Consider the following 27,590-nt stretch of genomic DNA (forward strand, 5'->3'; position numbering starts at 1 on the left):
TTCTTCATTTTGGTAGGTTCAGCGTTTATATGATCATAACACACAGTTTTCTGTGGCTCTTCAAAAATGAGTAAAAATGCTCAAAAACCCTGGCAGTGGGGAGTTACCTGATTTGAAAATGGCTGGCAGTGAATGAGTTAATCTCAATGAGATGTTTTTACCTGGATAAATAAAGGACTAGTAAAATAAAAACTAAAAACCAAGCTATGCAACATGTATTTTGCAATAGTAGCTGCAACTTTGTTGTCATATGACTGATGCCGAGGAAAACAGTAGACGAAATAGTCCACCATTACAGTGCAGGACATTTTTGTGCATGTCTTGTAATTTGCCAGTTGTAACTGTTATGGTCGTGTCTATAATTAATTCTTTCTCTGAGGTTGAGCAGAGTTTCTTTAAGTAGATTTTATTAAGCATTCATTTGAGTGGATACAGGAAATAGATACACTGTGTGAACAATAAAAACCTGAATAATATCACATGAGTATACTCTATTTCTCATACTTGATACTACCTTCTTTGGGATTGCGTCCAGGTTCTTCCCTGTGGCAACTGTCATAACTGTACTATCAGGTGGCTTTCCCAAAAGTGACACACTGCCAACAGAGAACAAATTAGAACCAGTTTCTTCACGAAACAACAAAATAACTATGAATTATTAGTTTCTAGATATTTACAGTATGTATGTACCTTAGCAGAGGGCAGCTGAAGCATGACACCCAGAGGATGTCAGTGGTGTTCATGGGAGGAGGAAGTTGAGCTAAGCAGGCTAAGAACTGTTACACCAGAAGCACATCATGCAGTAAATTACACAGAAATAGGAAGATGTTTAATGCAGTGTAAACAGGCACATCTTCAGAATTTATGAATCTTCCCTTCTCACCTGGATGATAACCAGACTGAGTTGACACTGCAGCAGAAAGAGGAAGCACTTGCGAATGCCGTAGGTTGTGTGTCGTGCCTGCAACACATTCAGCCAAAGGTAGATACATTTATAAATGTAACATTACTCTTAGACTGATCGGGTACACAAGGGCCTGTGTGCATCTAACCTGTTCTATGAGTTTGACCATGCTCACACTCTCTCCTTGGTGGAAGGTAACAGAACAGCCCATGCTGTTGAGCTGTCCAGACAGCCTCAATGGAGACAGTCCTTCGACCTCTCCATTAAATCCTCCCCCAGTGGCATAGCCAAACGTCTCCCACAAACACTGAGATGGATACAAAGGGTCCAAAGCAATGCTGTAAAACAGAGGTCAGGTGGCGCGATTAAGTCTCAGCTTTGACTGGACAATTCAAAGAAACAGAGTACTGAAGCAATTACAAGCTCATTTTTTTGCTGATGAGTAAGTCATCATCTCCAGCACACTGCAGCTGGAGTCTGATTAAGAGACTTGTCCATTCATTCTCCCAACTTTGCATTGGATTTCTAAAACTATAAGTCACTTGCTTAAAGGAGACCCGTTTTATTCTAGTTTGGCCAGGTGCAGTATACAGGATACACTGTGGCATGAAAGTGTTTTTGAATTAATCTGCAAATATTCCAAATGATTTATTATCTCTTTGGTAGTTCTTGTTCTGCTTTGCAGCCTCAGTTAGCCCCATATTAGAAAAAGAATTACTGTAGCTAACTGCAGTCAGTGACAGAGTTGTGACAACCTACTGCAGAGGCAGTTGATTCTATGTTATGATTGCGCATATTCATATATTTTATTATTAGCGTACCTTAGGTCACTCTGAAGGAACAGGCGGCTATTGCGAAAATTGCCAGCGCTCCCCAGACAGCACGTAACCTCCCTGTTTTCCTGCATGATCGTGATCATCTCACACATGGCTGAAAGGAAGTGATACAGGCATGTGGATCGTTGGTTCACTTTTGTTAAACTTTACTCAGAATACTAAGTAGTAATGTACTGGACATCTTGTACACAATATGGTACCCATATGTAAGATAAGACTTACTTTCAGGCGTACAGTCTGTGAAGAGTGGCACCAAAAGAGGCACATTATCAATGTTCTTCAAATGAGGACGAACCTGGTGGATCCCACGAGGTAACTTGGCCTTTACAAAATATATGGAAGCAATACATAAAACACAAGACGGAGCAGACTTTGCTTTTGCCTCTGTGGGCTAGAACAGTAGTTTCACTGGTTAAGAGCAAATTACCCTGTTACAGTCCTCCAGGAAGCTGGGGACATCGCTATCTGTGGGCTGGAAACTGGCCAGGTCAGAGTGAGCTTCCTCTTCTGGTAGCAGGGGACCTTCTGCTTCATCCCGAGAATCTGTGTTACAGAAAAAATATAGTGTGGCTTCCTCTACACTTATTAAGAAGCATTACTGAAAAAAAACAAAAAAAACAACGAAAAACACCAAAAGTACCAGATTTGTACATTTACTCATACACTCTTAAGATACACAGTATATTGCATACAGTATGTTGTATACAGCAGCGGTCTCCAACCTTTTTTGCGCCACGGACCGGTTTATGCCCGACAATATTTTCACGGACCGGCCTTTAAGGTGTCGCGGAAAAATACAACAAAATAAAACCAGTACCGGTACCAAAAAGAAGAAGATTTATTCATAACACACGTGAAAAGACCCAGGAAAACAGAGTCAACGATAAAAACGATAACAAAATAACGCTGAAAACCGATAAAAACCCTGAAAACCACACATTTCACACCTGAGCCTCAACTCTCGCGGCCCGGTACCAAACGACTCATGGACCAGTACCGGTCCGAGACCCGGGGGTTGGGGACCGCTGATATACAGTACTAAACTGATTTTTTGCTGAGAAGGTCCCCAATACTTCGAGAGAGGAGACTGTAAGTGGTTTTATAGATATAACAGAGATACGGCTGGGCTGCCATAAATTGCTTTACCTCATAGGAAAACACGCATTGCCAGCTGTTTTTCCTCCCACTGAGTTAGGGAGGGGACATTTAGTGTGTATGTGGCAGAGTGTGAAGCACTGAGAATTAAAAGTAGCACCTCATGGTTCTCAGCCAGAAAAGGGTGGAGGACCCACTCTGGGTCAGGGACGAGTTGCTGACCCAGGTAGAGAAGTTTAATTATCTCAGGGTCTTGTTCACGAGTGAGGAAAGAGGGGAGCAGAGATTAACAGACAGACTAGTGCTTTAGCTGCAGTGATGCAGACACTACTGGTGCATCACGGTGAAGAGAGAGCAGAGCGGAAGTGCACAGCTCTTGATCTACCTTCATGAAGTGTTTGACAGTTTGGGTAATTGTGTTCTTTCAGATGTGGTTGTACATTTAGATATTAGTTGCTTTTTTGCATTACCTCATTCTGGGAGGATATTATGTTGTTGTATCCTGTTACGACAGTACCTAATAATTCTGTTTCTAGCGACATGAGAGACCTCACATTGGTTAATTGGAACATAAAAGGTCTTGGACACGTGGTTAAGAAGGGTCATGTCCTTTCACACCTTAAATTTCTGGAAGAAGAAATTATCTTCCTCAAAGAAACGCATGCTAGTGCAGCTGAACAGCACAGGTTGAGAGCAGATTAGGTTTCTCACGTTTTTCAGGCTCCATTTACTTATAAATCTAGAGGTGTGACAATCCTCATTTGTACAAATATTCTCTTTAGAGTGGAGGCCACAAAGTCTGACCCATATCATAGATACTTTTGGTTACTCTACCAAATGCTTTTCTAATTATTTATGCTCCTGATGTTGATGCTCTTTTTTTTGAGTTTTGATATTATTCCTTCATCTAATTCCAACATTGCATTTGGAGGTAGAGTCAACTGTTATCTTGAGCCCATTCTTGACAGCCAACCCACTCCCAATCATTTTCCAGAACAGATTTTAAATGAGTTAATTAAATCAAAATATTTGGTGGATATTTGGAGATTTCCAATTATTCCAACTTTTGAAAGAGCCATGTTTTTTCCCCTTTTGAATATTTATTGTAAATAAGACAGAAATACTTCCTATTCGATTACTTGTTGGAATAATCAACAGTTTACTTGATTACTAAAATAATTGATAGCTGCTACACTATTAATGACTAAATATATAATCAGCCTTAATTTAAAATTGTTCCCATTACTAATAACACGAATATTAACTAAAACTTGTCAGAAACACGGGTACCTTGGTTCAAATCCTCATGCAGGGAGCCGTGACTGGGGCTTGATGGAGCTCCATCACAGGGACCGTCTCCGTTTGGTGTCAGAGAGATATGACAGTTCCAGCCTGTCTCTAAACCCATCTTCTCTGCAAACACCTGCACAAATCCAAAGGAGCCGTCTCAAATTTATAGTAGATTATAGCAGTATACTAGACTATATATAGACACTACTATATAGTAGTATCCAGTATTTTAGTAGGTTTTTCCAAACAAATCCGACAATTTTCTTCAGGTCATAAACTGTGACCTTGTGTGAGAGCACACCTGTCTAAAGTGAAACACGCAATGTCATTTGCTGTTAGACCCTCATCAAATCTTTTTAGATAACGGAGAACAGTAATTAGCAGTAATTAAATAAGTTACCACCTTTGTCCTATTTGTCTGTAAATGAGCAAAAACTTATAGATACTTATAGATAATAGAAATACTAAATAAATAAGTTTAAACTAAATAAGTAAGCTTTTAGTTGCAATGATTAAGAGCTTGACTGTACTCACCTTGCTGCGGAGCTCATCCTCCATGGAAAAGTAAACAAAGCGGATGCAAGCAGTGACGAGGGCATCAATGAGACGGACCGTGTCTAGCCTTGCCTGGAACTGGGATGACACCATTCCCATAAAGATCTGCCCGCTTAGGGCCTGAACACAGTCGTCACGCTCCACACCCTCACCTATACCTTCTGTGAGCACGACGGGAAAGAGGAAAGAGAGGGTAACTAAACAATGTAACATCTGTCTAAAGTCAGAGAAATCTCTTTATCCACACAATTTTGCAATTTACAGTCACTTCCAAGACATGTAGAATCAAAACTTACTAAGTCACTTGTATGCAGTGATTGCCAAGTAAGTAAAAAGCATCTGTCCAAGTCATGGTCTTTGATAAACAAGTCTGTGGTGGGGCATGGTTTGCGGTGCCGTGCGGACGCACCTGCACGGCATCCGCAATCACGCCCGCCGTGTTAAAACACGGGGACTCAGGGGTTGGTGTGTGGGTGGTGTGACGTGAATTAAATAAAGTTGGCTCTGAACGTTGCTCCGTGGTCCCGCCGTGCCTTATTCACGCCACAAAGTCAAACTACTGAACCTTGGATAACAGCAATTGAGCTTTGCAGTGACAACATATTTCCTTTAATTCTTGTACAGTTTTGTCTTGCTCAAATGCAAAACCACCCATTCCATCAGTGTCACAGTCCATACCATCTGAGCTCCAGCTGTTCCTGCAGGAGTTGTGTTTGATGGGAGTCGTGGAGGGCAACTCTAGTCCAGAAAACAGACAGGGACCAGGAGCCAGTTCCATACATTTCCCATTCAGCTGGCTAGACAGAGATACTTGCATGGGTTTATACGCAAAAGCTGAGCAGTAACCTGATAGACAGGCACGTTGGTAGAAGTCCAGGACCTTCTTTCTGTGACACAGGAACCAAAGGATGAAATGAAAACTTTCCAAATTCACTGTGTGCATTTGGAAAGTGTAACTATGTTGACTTCAAGCACAAACAAAAAGCCAAAGACAGACCTGTCTGAGCCTGAGAGGGGGTAGATATCAGTTCCATCCCAGAAGTCAGTGCAGGCCTCCAGGATAAGGTCAGCTGAACCATGTGACAGCATCTGGACATTATCTAACAGTGCAAAAAAGCATTATCAAGAAAGAAAACAACAAAACATTATGGTACTGTTTGGCCAAAGGGAGGATTGGAGAGAAACATATACAGGAACATGGATTATGTGCAGATAATAAAGAGATGGTGCTGAACATTTTATTAAAACTGCATCATAAAACCCAAAACAATAATAGTGTGCTGACTCACTGGATGAAGAGTCTCGTACAAACAGAGAGATGAGATGGGAGATGGGAGGCTGGCGTTTGGTGAAGTAATGAAGGCGGTGGGATGTGAACTCCTTGGTCTTCTCTCCAGATGGCAGCTGGTAGAGGGTCAAGTGGTTCTCCTGTTTAAACAACTCTCTCGCACCAGGGGTGAACCCTGACAAACAGACAAAAAGAAGAAAACAATGCTTCTGAATTGTTCTCTGATAGATTTTAATATCGCACTCAATCGATTCGGATGCAGTGATTTATTTAAAATTATATACCAGTGTATGAGAACATAACGTCTTGAGAAAGCTAATTTTTTGTAATTTAATTTGGTAAAGTAAAGTAAAACATATATTCTATGTTCATTACGAGTAATGAACATAGAATATATAATAATAGAATATATTATTTGTATAAAATCTCTCTTTTAACCCCTGTCGTGTAATATGTGCTTTTAATGCTTCTATTACTGCTGGGAGCACTTTGCACTTTACCTACATAATAATTTAGCCTACATAATCATACCACACACTCGTTACAAATTAAACACACAGATTCAACATTTGGATTTAGTGGTAAAATAAAAAATAAACCCTGGCTTGTCAGACACAGCAGGGTTAAATCAGTGGTTTTCATTTTTCCTGTTGGGTTGATAAAGGCATGTTGCTGTCGCATCATAGACTACTTGTTTCATTTGTAGAAATATGTTTACAACAATGCACTGCGGTCTGAATATTACTAGGCTATTAGGAGTGTTGCGTTTAACCATCTACATTATGCTGTAGAAATTTCTGTTTGAAATTTTTTTCCTCCCGTCTTACTCTGCATTTCTGGCAGGATCATTGATGGGGCCACTCAGAGGTTGCTTCTGAGTGGCCCCGTCAATGATCCTGCCAGAAGGCCACATGTGGCCTGTAGGCCGTTGCTTGAGTAGGCTGGGCGTAGAGGATCTGTAAAATCCTCTGTGCCACAGGATAACCATTGTTAAATAGGTTTATATCAGCATGCAACCTGTAACTTATACATTGTGTTAAATAGCGACCCACAGGCTGTTGGATATAACCAAAAGATTCAGGGAAGTCATTACTTGTTTAGTTTATATAAGAATCAGTTCTGACATGCTCACCTATAAGTCTGGAAAGCTCACAGAGCCCCCATGGAACATATACCGGCAGCACCGTGCCGTGGCTCTCCTGCAGAGCCAGGTTTGATAGATGGTCAGAGAAGCGACAGAGCTGCTTGGTGACACTGGCATTGCAGAGGTTTAGCATGATATTCAGGCCCAGTGGCTTTAGGGAGGGCAGGTGGCACTGCCAGGATTGGTCATCAAACTGGATGCTGGCAGGGTTCTGCTGGTCTTGTGACAGGCTCAGCATCTCCAGGTGGTAGTCACACACAAAGTCATCAGCCTCCACTTCAGGACAGCCCAGTGAAAAATCCTTGAGATAAGAGAAAAAAACCTGAAGCCACATACCAACTTCCTGAGTTCCTACACTTTATTTGTACTGTGCTGGTTAGTTCCCTGTCACTTTAAGTTATTTCTTATTGGTTAGCTTAAATATGTAGGCCATAGCAGCAGCAGTGAAAATTCAAACTGACAAAAACAAATTTCAATACAACATTTACATCTCAGATAACCAAAAATTTCAGTATTAATGGGACTAACTAACGTTTTCACCATCTGTTTTTAAAATTTTATGTATTAATTTTTTTTTTTTTTTTTTAAAGAGCTCTATATTAGAAATTTCAGTTGCAGTTTGTACCGGTGTCTGGGCATCCTCGCCTCCCTCAGTGTCATGGCTGAAGCTCACATTCGATCCAGAGTGGTGTTTAGTGCAAGTGGGTACAGGCTGGCAGTGCTGCTGAATCTGGAGAGTGTCAGATGAGAGTGCTGTTTCGTGCGACATCTCGCTGGGATCTGGCCCCACTCCCAGCTGAGGGGGGGGCTCTTTCTGCAGACAAAGCAGAGCCTCTGCCTCCTGGCCCTACCAGACAATAAAAAGTTTTCTTGTTGTTTTTTTATTAAACTCTAAAATTAATTTTGGAGGGGCTAAAAGCTTTGCCTAAGAGAACAAACGAACCTCTTCCCTGTCATCATCCATCTCCATTTGGCAGTATGAGTTAACAGACATGTTGTCTCTGAGGTCATCTTGACTGTTGTGTGATGGTTCCACTCGTCCACTAAAGAACAGCACAGTCTCCGGACTGGGATTTGGCCACGAAAGAATACCCTGCTTGTCCACACAACATAGAACCTGCACGCAAAACAAAAGTACAGATTATATAAACACACACTTACAGAACAAAAAGCTTCCTGAGAAAATAGCTTTCAGTGATAAGAAGAGTTCTAGGCTTTTTAACCTCTATAAAGCGCTGGCTCAGGGAAGCATTGTTTGGTCACTACTTTAGGAATTCCAAAACAGTTCCAAATATCCACACAGAAGAGTCACACACACACACACACACACACACACACACACACACACACACTAGTATAGGACCCATGTGCCTAAATACGTACAATTTGAAACTGCATAAGGTCCACGTCCTCGAAAATATTTTAACAGTGCTGTGAGAAAGTTTCACCCATTCATGATTTTGTATTGGTTTTTGCAATTTCATCACACTTACATGTTTCAGATCATCAACCAAGTTTAAATGTATTGGGCAAAGATAACCTAAGTTATTAAGGGAAAAAAGCTATCCAAACCTACCTAGTAATTGGTCTTAACTTAATAATAACTGGTTGTGCCATCCTTGGAAGCAATAACTGTAATTATTGTATCCAAAAGATATAATTTAGAATCTGTTCACTATGTAGAGAGACAACACTGGTTCATCCCTTGCATTAGGTGGTTTTTTATGCTTGAATGATTCATAGGTCAGTGTTAATTGGCAAAAAACAAACAAAGAAAAATATTCCTCTGAAAATGGTACAAGGACTGAAAAAGAAGAAAAAGTTTGAAAGACAATTTCTTCCCAATCAAGAAAGGTGGATGTTCAGGGTGAATCTATAATTATTGTGCATGTCTATTATGTCAGTGTACTCTATTTCCACCTTTATGGCAGCTCGGAGTGGTGCTTCAAATTTTGGTATCAATCTGATACCGTCACCAATTTGCAAAGTATATGTTCTAATATATTTCTAAAGGTGCTATTGACATGAAATTCTCACCAGATGTCAGTAACAACCCATCGAATCCAAACATGGACAGAAATCAAAACATAGGTTTCCTTAAATTATGTGTAAGAATGAGAAATGACACAGGGAAAAGTATTGAACAGACTTACTGAAATGCATTTAACATTTTATACAAAAGCCTTTGTTGGTGATGACACCCCCGAATGGATCAAGGTTGCTCGGCTGTGTTTTGACCCATTCTTCCATACAAACGTTCTTCAAATCCTGAAGGCTCTCTTCTATCAACTCTGAGCTTTACTTCATACATGTTTACTTGGATTCGGGTCAGGTAACTGATGGCCATTCTAGCAGTTTATTTTGTTTCTCTGAAACCAACTGAGTCTTTTCCCATCTGTAAACTTCTCTGCTGGTATGGGGTTTTTGGGGTGATATCCAGCAACTTTTGACCTCCAAACATGGTGCACATTATCAAAGAGTTACATTTTGGTCTCATTTGACCAGACCCTTGCACATCTCTAGTCCGCTGCCGTATCCCAGAATACAATACGTGCGCATGGGAAGTTTTTAGCTCAAACTTCATGTGGCAATTGGTTCGGATCGAGGTCATATCACGTTCACACCATAAAGGAACCACTTTGGGGTTCATTTGGAAGCCTTTGGAAGAGGTGGCCTCTGTGTGGTTGTTTTTGTCCACACCCAGGAGCAGTTACTGTGTTCAGATCTGCACAAACGAACTGCATCAAGCAGGAAAACTAACCCGAGTTTGATTTAAATGGACTTAATACTGCAGGTATGAAAATACCCTAAGTTTACATAGAAATTTGATATGAGGTTAGCCAGCACAGATTAGGTGTTCTGTTCTATGATCATATATCAAAAGCTTACAGAACAGAGCTGCATATAATTTTATTCTATTTTTAATTTGATCTAGACGCAACATGAAATGCATTTTGGGTAGCATTTTTTTACCTAGATGTATTTGTCTAACGGCCTACAATACTCACTGTGACAGATCCCAGTGTATGTAAAAGGCTGGAAGTACAGCAGAGTGTCTGAGATTTTCCCTTCAGGACAGCAACCAGGTGTCTCCATACACATCGGAGCATCTCCTGCTTAAGTGAAAACACACACACAGTTATCAAGAGAACTACTTACTACTAGATATCAAAAACCTAAATGCTTAAATACATGACTAAAATGTATGAGTCCTATGAGGAGGGGCAATATACATGTAGGAACACCAATCGCCTTTGGACCTCAGGTCGGGTGCTCCACTCCTGACTAGGGTGCCTGTATCCAGTAAAAAATACATAACAGACCTGCCTTTTCTCTATGAAAAAAAACCCCCCCCCCCATATCCCACCCACTAACCCAGATGCCAATATGAAGAGATAATCACTTTAACAGAGAAACCTTCCTCTTGATGAATCTTCCTCTTCTACTAAGCTGTCAGATACCGTAATTAGATTGTCAGCAGAAGTAGCCACCCCAGTTCTCTTTCGTGAATGCAAATTTGTCCACTACACTTCCCTTTTCTATAGACATGTTCCCTACAAGTTTAAATAACAGATTGAGCTGCTAATGTGCAGGATTGACAGCCACAGAGGAGTTCAAAGTCTTTCATTGAACTCCCCTGCAGCTCACTGACCAGCATGTCTTCCAAACACAAAGTCAAACTTTATTTCATGAAATTAGGTGGAAAATATTTTCATGGTTCACTGTTGATAAGGAGAGGACACAAGGAGAGGAAACCTAATTTCCAGTCATGCAGTATAAGCAAAAAAGCAGAGGTGAAAGGTCCAACAAAAAGTCAGTGCCTCTCTTATCCTCAACACTTTCTATCATTTTCTCTGATTCAAACGCCAAATACTAAATGTTTGCAAAAAGACAGACTGGTGGCAGCTGTTACTGTCCAGTTATAACAGAAGACAATGACTGAGTTAGGTTAGAAGCTGTGTAAGGTGGTGGGAACAGAAGTAGTAACTATGGACATGAACACATAATCTTAAACACACAGGATAGATTATTGAAGGTAACTATTCGATGACAAAACAAATTTCCCACGTGTGGGACTAATAAAGGTTATCTTATCTTATCTTATAACAGGAGGCATCTGAGTGTAAAATCACATGAAGAGTTTCTTAGTCAAATTGTGTTGACTAATAATGTCCAAACAAAACCATTCAAAGAGAGGGAAATCACATGTACAGCATTAAAAACAGAAAGCAAAGTCAAGTATTTGGATGAAAGCAAAAAGCAAACAAAAAGGACACCGAATCTAATGTCTATGTAAGACATTCAGATGTAAGTGGGACTGAGGGTGAGAGGGGAAGGTGGAAAAGTAGCAAGAGCTATGTACAATGGTTCCACAGAAGGGTTGCAAACACACGGGTAAAGACAGTGAGTGGGTTCGTTCAGGTGGATTTGGGAGCCAAGCAAGTTTAGGCGGGGGTGAGAATGGGGTGTCAAACAGCATGAGGTTATACCTGGGAGGAAACCATCTCGGTGTAGCTGCTTAGAGTGTCCTCAGAGAACTTAGCAAGCTAGGGCAAGAGAAGAGTCTAGTTAAAACACAGAAGGAGGCTCTCACTGTGCCTCCTCTGTGTGGGATATGGTGTGTGTGTGTTTGTGTGTGCATGTGCACTGTTATTACTGAACTGAAGAAGAAAAACATCTGAAACAGTGTGCAGTGCAGACAATCAGAAGTTAGCAAACAGCAGACACAAAAACACTGGATAACCTATATTTGATGAGACGCCATGAACACTGGTCTGGGCCCTAAAGTGATGCCTTCACCTTTATCGTGCAATTTGCAGCAGACTAAATTCGAATTTTTACGTTTTTACCAACACTTACATGCATTGCTCCTAATTAGATTCAGAATATGGGGCTGGTGGGGCTGCTCTGACTTTGTGAGTTAGAAGTCCAAATTCTGACATCTGATGCACCAACACTCAGCCAACATTCCTTTGACAGGTTCAACTACTGAAACCTTCAAAGGCACATTACTTCCATCTTTATGACCAAAGCCTGGTATTGTTATTGCTGTTTAATCACAAACATTTCACCACAAAAAAGCCTGATATCGCATTTTGAAAGGAAAAAATAAACTATATATGACCTAGACATCTACCAAATATTGACTTTAGAAAGATTTAATCTGTGTACCATTTAGATCTATTTTAGAACCTTTGTCAGAAGAAAATTTGGTGAATGGTTGAAATTAGAGCTGGGCGATAGAACGATAACGATATGTATCGCGATATAACTTTTACTCGATAGAGAAATTAAGCTATCGCGATAGACCTCGCCGCTCTTGTTCTCTTAAAAAAAAAAAAAAAAAAAAAAAAAAGGTCAGCCGATCCAAATTAAGTAGCGCAGAGCCGAACCAATCACAGCCGCAGCGTCACGTCGCGTGACTTGTTACGTACAGCACAAGTGCCAAGCCGCACGTGTGTTTGTTTGGGAAGCAGCCAGCGGGTAATGGAGGAAATGAGTGTGCCGACTAGAAAAATCAACCGAGCGTGACCGAAGAGAAAACAGATGATGGTTCCAATGCCGGAGAGATTGTTGAACAGAAGAGCCATAGAAGCTCCGTAGTGTGAAGGTATTTCGGCTATTTCAAGTCTGACAAAAAACAGAGTAGCGTGCACTGTAAATTGTGCCGAAAGCAAGTCTGGAAATACAATAAACTGGTGCATGCGTCACACTGTGCGCCACGTTATTGTTTCAGTGAAATGAATTCCTACAATACTGTTACTGTTAATTCTACTCTCTGCAGTGTTTAAATGCTTACATATACACACAGTTACTGTCCCTCCACACATACGACTCAGTTCTGCTTCTATGCCCCAGCTTTGTTTACTTTTTCCCACCGAGGCTTCTAGACTTCTGATTGGCCAACATTTCTGCACGGTTAGGAATCTAGCGCCACCTGCTGCTTTGGCATGTTCATAGCAGCGTTTTCCTTCATTTCTGCCTTTATGTGTGGACGGGATTATTTTTAAAACGAAAACGGAAAATCTCCGTTTTCAAAAATACCCGTGTACGTGTGGACGTAGCCTCAGTCTCTGACTGGAAGCACTAATTCGTCATTCGGCTTTTGTCAGACTAAAGTAACTGTTACAACTGTTTGAAAAGCTCAGCTACACAACAAGGAGAGATTGAGAATTTCCTTTTAGTTCTCAGTTTATTTGATATTGACAAAAGTTAGTCAGTTTTGTCTGTTCTTCTGTAAAACAAACTAAGATTTATTTGTAGAATTAATACTTTGTTTCTAAGTGGAATTGACAGTTTAGTCTATTTCGTTTGTTCTATTTTGAAACTTAGACGCTTTAGCGGCTGCCTTTTGTGTAGTTTGCAATATTTGCCTTTATTTATCTGAAAAAGTCTCATGTTCCTTAAGTACATCTACCCTGTTGAACTTATTATGGGAAATAAATATTTAAATCAAAACAAGCTGCTGATTATTTCACATTTTACTTGTGAGCAACGGCACATTTAAATCTTACAAATATAGTTATTTGGCTTATATCATGATGGATATCGTTATCGCCTGAAATGAAAAAAACATATCGTGATATGAAAAAATCTCATATCGCCCAGCTCTAGTTGAAATTAGCTTCAAAGCCTCAAAAGATGATTTTTCACCTTTTCAAACAAATTTACACTTAAAGGGTATGTTTTTAAAGGCTATGACTGGCCACCCAGAGTTGTTGTCAGCCATTAGATATTACCCTTACTGTGACGGATAAACTTTTGTCAATACAGGTAAGAGTGTAAGAAAAAGTGTGATCTCATTGACTATTTACTGTGATAGAATTTGTCAGCCATTATGTCACCACAAGACTGTTTATATATTCCTATTTCTTAGTATTTACCCTCAAAACCACCGACTGAGTTACAGTGCTGCTAGTAGAAGCAACATTTTGACAATAAAAAGGTGAGAAAATCATCCATTAACAGAAAATTAACTCATGCTCAAGTTTAATGCAGACAATAAGAAGTTATACTACGTCCACTATAACTTCACAGATGAAATAATGTTCATTTATACTAAACAGCTGTATTGGGGTCTCATCCGTGCACAAACACATGTATCAACAGTGGGGTCATCGAGCAAACTACTGTTGTCAGCCATTACTGAAACTGCTAAAGACAGCGTTCGCCATCACAAAAGCTATTGATGAAATTGATTTTGGAAGAATGAAGTCCATTCCTTCAGTAGAATTTGGAGAAGGAATCCGAAGGTGCATTAAAGTTATTCTTGACACACATGAATGAATTTCATTTAGTCATTTATCGCTATCTAAAAGCATTACTCCAACAGTTTTACACTGTAGTTCTACTCAGTGTGTACAACTAAATGTGTCTGTGTCCCTGAAGGACTTGTTGAGAAAAAAGCATTGGTGTTATTGTCGGGGTTTGAAGAGTTCTAGAAATAATAGTTATAGATTTATTCACCTTTGAAATCCGATGTGTCTGCTTCTTTGCAACCTCTGTTCAACTGTCTGCATGAAGTTAAAATTTGGTTATCACATAATTTTCTTACACTGAATGAGAATAAGACCGAAATTATAGTTTTTGATAGTCACACTCCGCCAGACCAGTTAGCTGATGGCCTAGGTCCTCTTGCTAGCCATTTCTCGCTCACTGTAAGAAACCTCCGAGTGTTCCTGGATGGCGCTTTTAAACTTGAGAAACAGGTCTCCACTGTGGTAAACAACAGCTTTCACCAGTTGCGTCAGATATCCAAAGCAAAGCTGTTCCTACCTCTAAAGGACCTTGAAAAGCTTATCCACGCATTTATCACATCCAGACTGGACTACTGTAACTCCCTCTACAGCCTCCAACATGCTTCAGTTAGTTCAGAATGCAGCTGCGCGCCTCTTAACAGGTACGAGAATCTATGAACACATCACTCCAATTTTAGCCAGCTTACATTGGCTCTCTGTTAAATATCGTATAGATTTTAAAATTCTTTTGTTCACTTTTAAAATTCTGAATAATTTAGCACCCAGCTATCTTTCCGAACTCCTCCACTTGTACAATCCCAATAGAGCACTAAGATCGTCCAATCAGATGCTCCTAGCACAACCTAGGTCTCGACTGACGTTGAGAGGCGACCGGGCCTTTGCAACCTTAGCACCTAGACTCTGGAATAACCTCCCTGTTCATATTCGTACCATCTTTTTACTTTGGCTTTTGATTGTAACTAGTTGGTTGTTATCTGGCTTGTTGTGTTGTCACCTATTGTTTCCTGCCCTGTTTTCTTATTGTTTGTTTTAATTGTCTCATGCTTTTACTGACTGTGAAGCACTATGGTCAGCTTTGTTGTTTTTAATATGTGCTATAAGAATACATTTTGATTTGATGTGTTCTTTTAGACCTGTTACTAAAAGTTAAAAAATAATAATAATAAAAAAAAAAAAAAATCACTGATAATAACTGAAGCCTTTTCTCCTGTCATTGCATGTCACATTTATGTGTGTGTTTGACCGTGTCCCTGTGTGCATGTCCCTTACCAGGCCAGCTGGTGACACACGGCTGAACTCGGCGAGGACCCTGGCCTCTCCGTAAGCATTCACCAGCACCCACATAATAGGAAAGAGCAGGGGCAAAATGGGCAGAACACCCATTAGCTGAAAAAACAAGTCATACACACATTTCTGTCCAGTCTTTTTCGTTTTCAAGAATCTTCTTAGTACAATCATTATGTTTGGTGCCAACACAGAACAAACTGTTCTGAAAGTTTATTCTCAATAGTAATCACAAAAAACACCTTTACATACACACTGGTTGGCTGTGTCCCTACATCACTAATACATTACAGTCTTTGCTGTCTGCACATTTACTGCTTTGAATTATTTTACCTGAAGCTGAACAAAATTGTAGCATCTAGGAGTGAGGCTGGGGGCAGTAAGAAGAAAGCGAACAGTGTTAACAAGCAGGAATGCCACCTAGAAGAGGGGAGCAAAACACACATAAGACTGCACATATTTACATGTTCATGTTCAAATACAATGCAGAATACATTAGGAAGAACACACCAACTACTCACCAGTACAACAGGACAGACTAGCTTGGTGATAACCGACTGTACTGTAAATCTCTCATTATCGAGCACAGTGACTGGGCGAGACAGGGCCAACTCCAAATTGTTCCTGTTGGATAAAAGACAGACAGAAATACAAATGATTTTACCAAAGTTTAACAACTTTTTTCCATTACCATTCATTCCCATTGATACTCTTCTTATGTTCATCATCATTCTTCATCTGTGAGATGTTATGGTTTCTTTTCATTACATCATAGTCACATGACAGCAGTATAGCCAATTAACTTTTGTCAATATGGGTACGAGCGCAAGCTAATGTTCAAATAAAATGTCACAATTGAGAAAAAGTGTGATTTCTTAATATTTACTTTCCAAAAGCCACAGACTGAGTTGCAGTACTGTTTCCTGAAGCAACGTTTTGATAATAAAATGGTCAGAAGAAAATTAACTCAAGTTTGATGCAGATCCAGGATAACAGGATCAAAGTTATACTTACCTCCACTATAATTTCACAGATGAAATAATGTCCATTTATACTAAACAGCTGTATTGTGGTCTCATTCGGGCACAAACAAATTTATCATCAGTCTTCTGGGTTATCTAGCAAACTGCAAATGGGAAGCATTGCTCCTTTTGGAGAACAGTAACTTTGCAGTTTATTTTTCTGTTATGGTGGGCAGATGAAGATTTGCCCTTTGACCCTTTTAAACAGCACACTGGTGCATTAATGTGCATAACCTAATGTTAACCTAAGGTGAATGTCATGTATGTATGTTTTGCTTCCATCCCACCAAAAAAATGCATATGTACATGAAAGACTGTATAATAATTTTAACATTCATTTTTAATATTTGAGGATATTAGAAGTAATTCCAATATTTGGTTTAAAAAACAAAAAACAAAAAAAACCATGGCTATGTTCCCTACCTTATCGTGTCCAGGACTGGAGTACAGACCACTCTGAAGAGGCGGTGTTGCTGGGGGCTCTGGGGTCCTCTTTTCTCATTGGCCCGTGGTGAAGGAGGAGGGGAGAATGGTGGGAATAAATCTCCTGGTTCAAGCACAATGTGCTCATCATCCTGAGGAGGAAAAATGAAAAGAAAAAAAAAAAGAACAATTATAATTTCTGAGATACCAGATACCGGTCTTACTGACAGGTTAAGGACCTTCTATGGCCCTGTCAGCTCTCCTAGATTTAACCGCCTGTCTGCTGCACTGTCAATCATAGTCTCAAGACTATGCTGCGAGACACAGCAAACCTTTTAGCAAAAGAAAGTACTGATGTGGCATCCTAGAGGAGTTGGACCTCCTGTGAAACATGTGTATGGTGCAGGTATCGTCTCGTGCTTCCAGTAGAAAAGATGAAAACTCAGCAGAGCATCCAGTCAGAAAATGATGATGAGGGGAAAAAAGGTCAGAGGTCTCCACCTGTAAAACCATTTATTTTTTTGCCTCCATTTTCATAAACAGTGTAAAAAACAATGTATTAAATAGAATTTTTTACACAAACTAATAACAAAAATATCCTGTCCATCCTTTTTACCACATATCATACAACAATGCATTAGTTTTGTCTAAATGTGGCTGATAAACTTCCAGTTGATGTATTTGTTATTCCTACCAGCAGAGGAAATACCAGGTGAGATTGTGTCTAATACCTAAATACAGGCTTAAGCTGCCGATACAAATTGTGATACGTGTTGCTTTTTAAAGCTTTTGAAAATTGTTATTTACTCAAAAAAATAGATACTATCTTACAAAAGTATACTACAGCTTACAGTAAATGCAGACTAACCTTAATGCCTCTAAGTGATGCAAAGGCCTCTTGACCAGGTCTCAAAGCAATGATATCGCCTTCCACCAGTAGACTGACAGGCAGGTTAACCAGCTGAGAGTCACGATAGGTCCAGTGAAGGGACCACGATGGGGATGAGGGTGTGTAAAGGTCAGGGTAGAGAGATGAAGGCCATTTCACTTCACCAACACAGGCTGACAAGTAATCTAGGATAATGAATTACAAAATTGAGGACTCATTTAGAAAACAAAAGAAGAACTAACATGACAGACTAACTCTTGTTAATGAAATAGGATTTGAAGAAGGTAAAACAAAAAACAATTACAACAACAACAAACAAAACTAAACAAACAAATGCGACTTTTACAGAGAATACAAGTTCCTCAATTCTTCTGTGTTTGCAGTAATGCAGTCATGAGCCTTACTCACCACTGAGCTGTGTGATGATGGCCTTTAGGCGCCATATCATCTCATTTCGCTTCAGTCTCTCCTGGCGTCCACCCAGACACAGGTTCAGCACCAAGAGGAGAAGGAGAGCAGCGGCATTCAGGAGCTCTATACCAGCACTGTGGAGGTGAAGACAGAAGACCACAGCTATGAATGAAAGATCAAAGAATACAGTGATGAAATATCTCTCATCATGGTGGACGAGGGAGATGCATTTCTCAATTACCTGGCTGTGCTAAACATTTTTAATGCAAACTAACTAGAATTTCAACCAGTGCTTTTTTTTGGAAAGGATGCTATCTTGTAGAGAATCCCTCATGTGCCGAGAAGAAAGCTCTCAAAGCACTGACAGCTATGTGGACTTACCACTGTGTGGAGGTGAAGAATAAGACATCCCAAAAAGAGGTTACATACCTCCCCTTCGGCTGGCTACCATGGCAACAGACGAGTCCCACCACCACCAGCAGAGTGAGAGCAGCACCCGGCCAATGGACACAAGAGTGACGATTACCATGGTAAAGGAAGCTATTTTGCCACTGTTCCTATGGAAATGTCCCCAAAACAAAAGCAAGTAAGCACAACAATATACAACATGTTACATTACAAAGTAGTGTGCCTACACAGAGCACATGTGTATGTACACAGAGCCTCACAAGTATGTAAGGCTTATAAATAAATAAATATATATTTATTTATTAGGGGCGCAACGATACCCGTATCGATATTGAACCGTTCGATACAGTGCTTTCGGTTCGGTACGCATATGTATCGAACAATACAACATTTTAAATTTATTTTATCAACTTTCCTTCTGACAATGCTGTAAGTGGATCTACGTTCGACTACTACGCCTAGGCTGCACTGTCCAGTGCAGATCCACTGAGCGCAGCACATGCTAGCAAGACGGAAGCTAAGCTCGTTGCAACATGGCAACTGCCTCAACGCTACCCGAAATTGAACCTCCCCCACCCTCATTCAGATCTGGCCTTTGGAACTATTTTGGTCTTCAAGTTAAGTATGACCCTGAAGGTAAGCGCGTCACGGACTAAAGTAAAACAGTATGTTGGATGTGCCACGCAATGCTCAATTACATGGGTGGGAGCTAGTGTGTTAGCGCAGTTAGCTCGTTAACGTGTTGGCCGTCCAGCCCCACGCACGGGGCGATCCGCGGTAGCTCGTTAACGGAGATTTGCCGTGTTGTGGTGTTAAGGTCATTTCAACGAGATTAACCTGACAGCACTAGTGGGAACACAACGAATATGACTGCACATTTACGCCGACATCATCCAAGTGCAAAGACAAGTGGAAGCAGACAAAAACAACAAGCACGCATGCTACAAACTTTACCCGAGTCATTTAGACAGCCGTTAGCACGTGATTCTCTTCATGGGGACCTGATATGTTTAATATGCTGCTGAGAATATAGCCCAGAAGAAGCGTATAGTATAGCTTTTATATTGGAAAGAGACATTTCTCTGTAATAAACTCTTTTCCATAGATGAGAGATTCCTCCATCAGATAGATTTATTTTTTATCCCTTTGTTGTTTCAGCAACATTAAATTTAAAAACTGTACTTTTGAGTTAAAATATATATTTATAATTTTAATAATTGACAAATTAAAAAAGTATGAACATTTTTTTGTATCGAAAAAATATTGAACCGTGACACCGAGTCACCGTTACAGCTCCTTTTTGGCACGAACAGAAAACAGCAGTGAAGTTGTTAACCTCACCAGGTACCGCCATCCAAGGAATAGTGCATACATATGTAGCATAATTTACAGATATAGCCACATATATGGAAAATCCAAAACGGGGAAATAAGGTTCTAAAGTAAGGACCACTGGTTTAAAAGTGTAGACACAAGTGTGTGCGTACCAGCACAGATGTTCGTCTGCATGCAACTCTCTGATGCTGTTCCAGCAAGCTGCTTAACTGGTCCCGGAGCTTCTCAAGAGCCTGGCCAGTTGAAAGGCCCAGAGTCACAGCATCCTCCTCCTGGAAGAACAACAACAAAATAAAACAATCCAGTCATTTTACTGGTCGATTTTAAAAAAGAAAAAAAATCCTTTGTTTCACCATTAGTCTTGATGCTGGGTATCAAAAATTCTAGAAGTCCCACAGGTAGGCTTGATTAGCCTTGGGGGAGTCGGGGAGTGGGCAGAGGGAAGGGTTAGGAGCAGTGTGTGAGAATAAAGAGTTTACAACATTAAACCTATGCAGCCCGCAATTGTTCAGTAAAAAGCATGATAAAACAACAGCGGCAGTGATAATAACATTGGCATAGTTGAATATGGAGCTGGAGTCTGTTTACACAGCATGAGGCGCAAAGAGGCAGCACCCTTACTGAGATGGTGAGCTCAGGTAGATGGAAGAAAGCATGTTTCTAGCGTCCAAAACAGCAGCGCTGTTCCTGTAGCCAACTTTAAAACCTTTAATTTGAAACAGCTAGCGGGAGTCCTTCATCAAATCACCTGATCAACAAAGTCCGACTCGGGAAAAAAAACAAAATTTTTTGCTGCTTCATACACTGCTGTTTGTTTTACACAGCAGTAAACCAGTTGTATTAAAATATGCAGATTAACCAAGTCTGACACCATGTTTAAATTATACAGCTTCCAGGCTGACGGCCGACAGCAGAAAGTATGAGGGTAAATATGCTGCAAAATGCCAGAGCTTATAGAATAAAGAAAAAATTGAGAATTTCAAAAACCACAATTATAACCACTGGACATGGGAGTATAGAGAGTGTCTGGGGAGCGTGAGTGCGTGTACGGTGTTCATTTCTGTGTCTCTACATGTTGGATGAGTGTGTGAGCATTTGTATATGTGTGCATGAGGGAGTGAATGCATTCTTGCGTGCCTGTTTGTCTGTGTCAAGTCTTATACTCCACCTCTCTTACAACATATCTTAGAATATCTCAGGCGCCCTGGGGGTGAGGGCCTATGAGGTGTACAAACAGGTATTCACAGACACACCATATTATTTGGCTGCTGCCTCTAAATATATTTTGCATTATTAGTACTGTGTGCTGTTCAGTAACATTTATTATTTATTGTTATTTATGCATATGTCGGTTCTTGCTGTTGTTTCTCTGCTGTGTTATTTTTTCCAGCAGTTGTTGAAGCAGATTGTGATTACAATAACACTAAATAAAAAAGATCCTAACAAAATATCACCATCAAGTGGACCATTAAAGTAAATGTCATGATGGTCCACTAGGGAAAGTAAAGACATTTTTTGGTCTTCAGACAACAATTCTGCCAGACAGGACAGAATAAACACAATTATTCCACTATTGATTGAAAATTAGCTCTTCTTTATTTGAAAGTTTCAAACTCTCAAAAACATGTTTAGCCCCATTTTCTGTCAGTACGGAACGTTATGACACCAGGTGGGTTGGTTGCAGTCAATAGACACTTTTGTGTTGTCTCTTGCTGCAACAATCAGTTTTATGTTAAAACCAAGGACATACTCTGCACTGAAACAGGGAAATCCACCTGTTAACCATAATGTTCGGGCTTGTAATGCACCTTATACATGAGAACTGTGTGGAGAAGAGCCTGTTTGAGTCAGGTGACAGGTGGTTCACCAGACCGACAACCCTGATTAAGAAAATTATTTTTCCTCATCTAGTCGATAGTACCAATCAGCTGATGCAATCAGTTCTATTTTATGCAATAAAATAGTCTCTCTTTTCCTACGCACATCAATCTAGTTGACAACAAAACAGCTTTAATACATGCACATCACACCATAAACATGACTATCTTTCTTACCAAAGCACGGTCAGGAATCCCATAAGCACGTGTGCTGGGAAAATTAGAGCTTTTTTCCTCTCGTGTCATCTCACTGACTGGATTGCTTCATTTTAGAAATGAGGAAAAGCGAAATGGAAGTGAAGGATAGAAGGATCGATGTGGAGATTTTGTTTGTTTGTTTTCCTGCAGACAGCATGTTCGAACGTGTTTCTGCAAGAAACATTCTTGTGGTGTGATGCACTGGTAGAGAGACTATTTTACTGCATAAAATAGTGCTGAACAGATTTTGCACTCATTTTTGAAGCCAGGGGCAGCACAAAAGTGATCCCTTTAGACTGATTTTTTTTTGTCTTTAATTTCCCCTGAGTTATTGGTTCTGTTACTAGCTAGCTAAAATAAACTAATGTGAGTCTTGACATCAACAACCACCCAATCCGGTGACATGACGTTCCATGCTAACAGAAGATGGCACTAAACATGTTTTTAAAAAGTTGACTTCAAGCACTTATTTCTTATATCCAGCTACAGACAGTGTTACATCTATGTCTGTTTCTGAAAGCAGGGCTATATTGTGCCTTTATACAATTTGCGTTTTGTTTTCACTTTAATGCAAAAATGTTATCACTTACTCCGAGTTAGCAAAATTCTAATATTTTATTAGCCTGTTACACATATACATCTCTGTGTTGTATCCAACACACTTCTGGTATCACAGTGGTTTCTGTTTATAGGTCTGCAGAAAAATTGCTCTCTCTGAAGAAGCAAAAAACCTTGGAAAAACAAGACCCCATGGTAGATGATGTTACAGCAAGGCAGTTAATCTCCTGAGGTCACTCTAAACACCAAGGTAGCTGTCTATTAAAACAGCATCCACACAGGAAACATTTACGTTCCAAAGGCATTTGCTAATCTAAGCAACCAGACTCACCTGTCTCTTATCCCTTGGCTCCATGGCAACCACAACCACTCTACATGCTCTGCTCCTTGTTAGGCAAAGATGTGGCAAATTCTGTCAGTTCTGCCACACAAAGTCCAGCTCTAGATGCTACACATCTTTGATTCCAGCAGCTGTAGATCAAGTGGCTAAGATGCGCACAGAGAAAGCAGTTCTCTGCCTGTTAAGACCTCCTGCACTGCGTCCTTTGCCAGTGTGACAGAAGAAAAGTGGAGAACTCTCTCTGGGATATCTGGTTTTGTTTACTTCCTCAGGTGCTGCACAGGAATCGCGTCATAACGTTGATGCAGAGCCCTGTGAATAAAATGCAAAGCACATGAACAAAAATGTATATCTAACTGGAATGTCATCAACATAGATGACATGAATAACACCTTGGTGTCATTTGGTGTATAAAGTCCAGGAAACATCACCCAGTGTTAGCATAACAGCAGTACTGACAAGCAGACTGCACCATAGAATCTACTCACCTTGAACACAAGCAGTTTCAACTGACACAAAACCCCAGAGTCAGCAATCTCCTTGGCAAAGAGTTGAGAGTGGTGAGCCAATCGAACAGGCAGACAGACTGAAGGGTGGAGGGAGGAATGCCCAATATATTCCCTGGACTTGGACAGCAACAGTCTTTCTGACACCGCCATCAGAGAGTCTAGCACCACAGCCACAACATTACTGGCCTCGTGGATTCGTTTGTTGAGTGTGTTGGTGTTGGTTGATTGGTTGTAAGGTGAATAAAGTGCTTTAAGTGTACATAATAAAGCCCTGTAGTCTAAACCTCTTTGAGTGGTCAGTATGAGTAGAAAAGCAGTGTATAAATGTGAGAACATTGTATCTCTGGAAACTAATGGGAAGAGAAGAAACATGCTAGTAGGGCTGGGTGATATGAGAAAAATCTAATATCACGATATTTTTTTGGCTACACCACGACACATATAGCAATATGTTTAAATAAACTTCAAAAATAAATATTATTTTCAACAATATAGTGCCTAAAATTACACTCATTCAAATCGACCATTCAAGGTTTTCTTCTACTTTGAATACAAAACATTTGAATCAATTTAAATGTTTTATCCTAACCATTTTTAACCATCAGTTTTTCACAAATGACAATACTGTCACAGTAAGTCTCTTTCTGTGGTCAACACCAGACCTTTAACAAACGAAAGATCATAGCAACAAAAAAGGACATCAAGCAATAATTGAATAAAACAACTGAAAATAAACGGATGCTCTTTTGTGCTTGTAACATATAAAAATTGTAAAATAAAACAAGCGATGACCTCAATTTACAGTAACTATAGTAACTATTAAAACGACTGACCAAGAATAGTCCAGGGTTGGTTTGTTTAACGTTTTCTTTGGTTTACGGGAGATGGTGACATGCAGAGTTTAAAACATTCTTCAATTGGATGACTTTTCAGCTGGTAGAATAATTTCGTGATATTGCTCTCTTTTTATAAATAATAAATAGTTTTACGGCATGTTTTGCAAATTATTGCATTTTGTTCTGCATCATCCCCGTGAAATCCAAATGACAGCAAGTGTCAGTCCCCCGCTCGTCTGACGCTCCCACTGACGCCAAATTTTTCCCAATCTGGTAGTATATAAACAGGCATGCTCAGCACAGTGTGCCAGGTAGAAAACTTTCCAATTGGGACGGGGGAATTAATGATGCATTCCCAGCGTGTGAGAGAGAAAAAAATTTCACAGTGGCAATGGCAATTTATCCTCGATGGTTACGATAAAGCCAACTTAACCATTGTACGTGGAAAAAATTTGATATATCGCCCACCCCTACATGCTAGTGAAGGCATCTACGTGTTTATCAGAGAACCTCTTTTAAACATTTCTGCCTTGCCAAGTAGCTGTGAAATAACTCCTGCTACTTATACTGCATCTCCTTGATACTGACATCATCATACTTTTTGGTATAGTTTATTTTTATTCTTAGGCTTGATGTGAAACTTAACATGTAAACAAATTACAAAAGTGAACACTCATCTCTGCACGCATGCCAAATATCTATGATTGTGCAAACTTGTCTCCATAGACGTTATGGATAAACAATGGAAAGACTGTTCATCTGTATGTCCACATCCACAGCAATGCATAATCTCTGCATACTACTGCTGAAATGGTCGCCCCCTCGGCCTTTACCTAAACAACCACTTTCAGCAGCGATCATTTAAGGGGTCACCACAGTAATTATCTGCCTCTTTGCAATCTCTACTGTCACCAGAGCCCTTTTCGTGTCTTCCTCCACTACATCCATGAACTCTCTTACCTAGCAAATCCAAATTCAACATCCCTTGTCCAGTATATTAATAATCCCTCATCTGTACATCTTCAAACCATCTCAACCTTGCCTCTCTTAACTTTGTCCCAAAACTGCTCAATCTGAGTCGTCCCTCTAATATACTCATTTCTAATGCTGTCAATACTTGCACTGAAAATGTTAACATCTTCAGTTCTGCCTGGGTGATAGACTGGCTACTTGTCCTGGGTGTACCTTGCTACATACCCAAAGTCAACTGGGATAGGCTCCAGTCGACTTTACTCCACAAGCCGTGGCAATGAGGCATTGCTAAACAGAATTCTGCCAACATTTTCCCCTATTTGTGAAGTAAATCGTAAACCGTAGCTGGCGGTTTCAAAGACTTTTGGTAGATTTTATCCACACATAACGATCGCGTTGACACAAATATGACCAAAAGAGAAAGACGGAAAAATACAAAAGTCAGAATTCTGAATTTGACTTAAAGTAAAATCGTCGCAAAACAAGTGAAAACTCTTATTTGTCATATGGCTTTACGGGCTCTAGCAACTTTACAGAATGGGTATGAATAAGCTCACGTACACCTTGAGAGCTGTACTTAAAGCATAACCCCTAACACTAACCCAGCCTACAGCTCCAGCATGAAAGCTGTAAAAGCATGTCAATTTGTCAAATCACAATACTTCGCACCAATGAAAATCTTATCGCGGAGAACGACAATAGTCGGTGTTTTCACAAGCACCTCTCAAAGGTCAACAAAGCGACATGTCGTGAGTCACATTAGCTATAAATGAAATGTTCTGCTGTAAACAGCAGCTATCACAAGACTAGTCTCGATTTGAGCTTTTAATCGATCTATCTTCTTTAAAAGCAAAGCTGTTGTCAGGCCACATATCTCCTTACCTCCATCTCAGAGGCAGATGCTACCGCAACACAGGCGTTGTTTAAACTACACTTCACCGCTGCAATATTCATCATATCACACTGAGTGGGTGTACATTATTAATATATAAGCACTCACCTTTCCTCATTTTCGAGTCTCTCTGCACATCCTGAAAAAACACCTTTTTCTCTCCATATAAACACACTTCAGATGCTTCACTGTGCAGCAGCAGCCATGTTGGAAAGCGTTCAGCTAGGAGGAAGGAAATAATGTGTACGTGCGCGCGTGCGTGCGTGTTCTTCTTCTTCTTTTGTTTTTAAAGGCAGCTTGCATCCAACAATGTTGCACTATTGCCATCTCTTGGGCTATACTGCTACGTCACTTTATTTCCTTAATAATCAGCTCTGCACATTAGGAGAGTCCAGGTCTTACAGTATAATACTCATGTATTACTGTAATCCTTATACAGTAACGTTAGTTAGTGACTGAGCATCCCGGTGACTTTCTCTTGATTCCTGTAATCAGGGTGAATTAGTTACGGATTAGAGTAATTTACCGAAAAAGTACGGCGGGATGCTCGGGTCCTTCGGTGGGTTTGTCCAGTTTACCGAAAAACACCTCAGCTATAATTTTGAAACAGTCGGTCGTGGTTTTGGAAAGTAAACACTTGACCTCTCAGCATCCCCGCTCTATCTGCCATTAGATAGGCAGGTTTCTCCGTGACTGCAGCTGTCAGTTATGTTGACGTTGGACCCCAATTTAACAGCATTATGGTAGTAATTAGAATCAAACTTATGAGAAAGGACACCCCTTGAACACAAATCAGCGTGATGAAAACTACTGATAATGCAAAACAAAATCTTTGGGAACTTTTTTCTTTTATTTTTATTTTAGTCTGACCCCAGTGCCCTCCGCTAACCTAGAGAAGGCGAGGTTTTAGACCTATACTGAAGCCAGACACCAGGGGGCGATAGAGATGTTTTGGCTTCATTTTCGGGGATCTATTAGGTAGTCCATGTTTTCTGCAGTCATTGGTAATAACTAACTAATAAATTACAGCAACTATTTATTTAAATGAATCAAATTCAGCTACTTTTAAACTTTTACACTTCTTCCAAAGACCAGACTATTATAAGAAGAGGGTAATTCTTGAAAATCCCTGGCTCCATTTAATCCTCTGTTGTTTTGCCATGATGCTGACAGAGAGAGAAAGTGTGTGTGTGTGTGTGTGTGTGTGTGTGTGTGTGTGTGTGTGTGTGTGTGTGTGTGTGTGTGTGTGTGTGTGTGTGTGTGTGT

General features: G+C 40.2%; 1 protein-coding gene across 5 annotated transcripts in view; it reads right to left on the reverse strand.

Moving 5' to 3' along the window:
- The window catches only part of tmem94 (transmembrane protein 94), a 36,835-nt gene extending 10,284 nt beyond the window's left edge, over positions 1-26,551 (reverse strand). Inside the window, exons 1-28 of one of the 5 annotated variants that reach the window (XM_005749516.1) lie at positions 26,433-26,551; positions 23,604-23,782; positions 23,107-23,427; positions 20,295-20,414; positions 18,830-18,957; positions 18,398-18,534; positions 17,969-18,174; positions 17,101-17,252; positions 16,177-16,279; positions 15,989-16,075; positions 15,641-15,757; positions 11,603-11,659; positions 10,121-10,228; positions 8,056-8,229; positions 7,738-7,959; positions 7,101-7,413; positions 5,970-6,143; positions 5,678-5,780; positions 5,359-5,567; positions 4,660-4,841; positions 4,126-4,258; positions 2,168-2,283; positions 1,963-2,062; positions 1,726-1,834; positions 1,053-1,242; positions 884-961; positions 691-776; positions 515-596 (exon numbers count right to left, since the gene is read on the reverse strand). In XM_005749516.1, coding sequence (XP_005749573.1) covers positions 515-596; positions 691-776; positions 884-961; positions 1,053-1,242; positions 1,726-1,834; positions 1,963-2,062; positions 2,168-2,283; positions 4,126-4,258; positions 4,660-4,841; positions 5,359-5,567; positions 5,678-5,780; positions 5,970-6,143; positions 7,101-7,413; positions 7,738-7,959; positions 8,056-8,229; positions 10,121-10,228; positions 11,603-11,659; positions 15,641-15,757; positions 15,989-16,075; positions 16,177-16,279; positions 17,101-17,252; positions 17,969-18,174; positions 18,398-18,534; positions 18,830-18,957; positions 20,295-20,414; positions 23,107-23,130 — 3,510 coding nt within the window. In that variant the 5' untranslated portion in view covers positions 23,131-23,427; positions 23,604-23,782; positions 26,433-26,551. The remainder of the gene's footprint in view (positions 1-514; positions 597-690; positions 777-883; positions 962-1,052; positions 1,243-1,725; positions 1,835-1,962; positions 2,063-2,167; positions 2,284-4,125; positions 4,259-4,659; positions 4,842-5,358; positions 5,568-5,677; positions 5,781-5,969; positions 6,144-7,100; positions 7,414-7,737; positions 7,960-8,055; positions 8,230-10,120; positions 10,229-11,602; positions 11,660-15,640; positions 15,758-15,988; positions 16,076-16,176; positions 16,280-17,100; positions 17,253-17,968; positions 18,175-18,397; positions 18,535-18,829; positions 18,958-20,294; positions 20,415-23,106; positions 23,428-23,603; positions 23,783-26,432) is intronic. The other 4 variants (XM_005749517.1, XM_005749515.1, XM_005749519.1 and 1 more) reach the window with 4 other exon arrangements.
- Between the last annotated feature and the right edge of the window lie 1,039 nt (positions 26,552-27,590).

The sequence above is a fragment of the Pundamilia nyererei genome, unplaced genomic scaffold (assembly GCF_000239375.1).
Source record: "Pundamilia nyererei isolate P.nyererei 1_Seehausen unplaced genomic scaffold, PunNye1.0 scaffold00248, whole genome shotgun sequence".
Lineage (NCBI taxonomy): Eukaryota > Metazoa > Chordata > Actinopteri > Cichliformes > Cichlidae > Pundamilia > Pundamilia nyererei.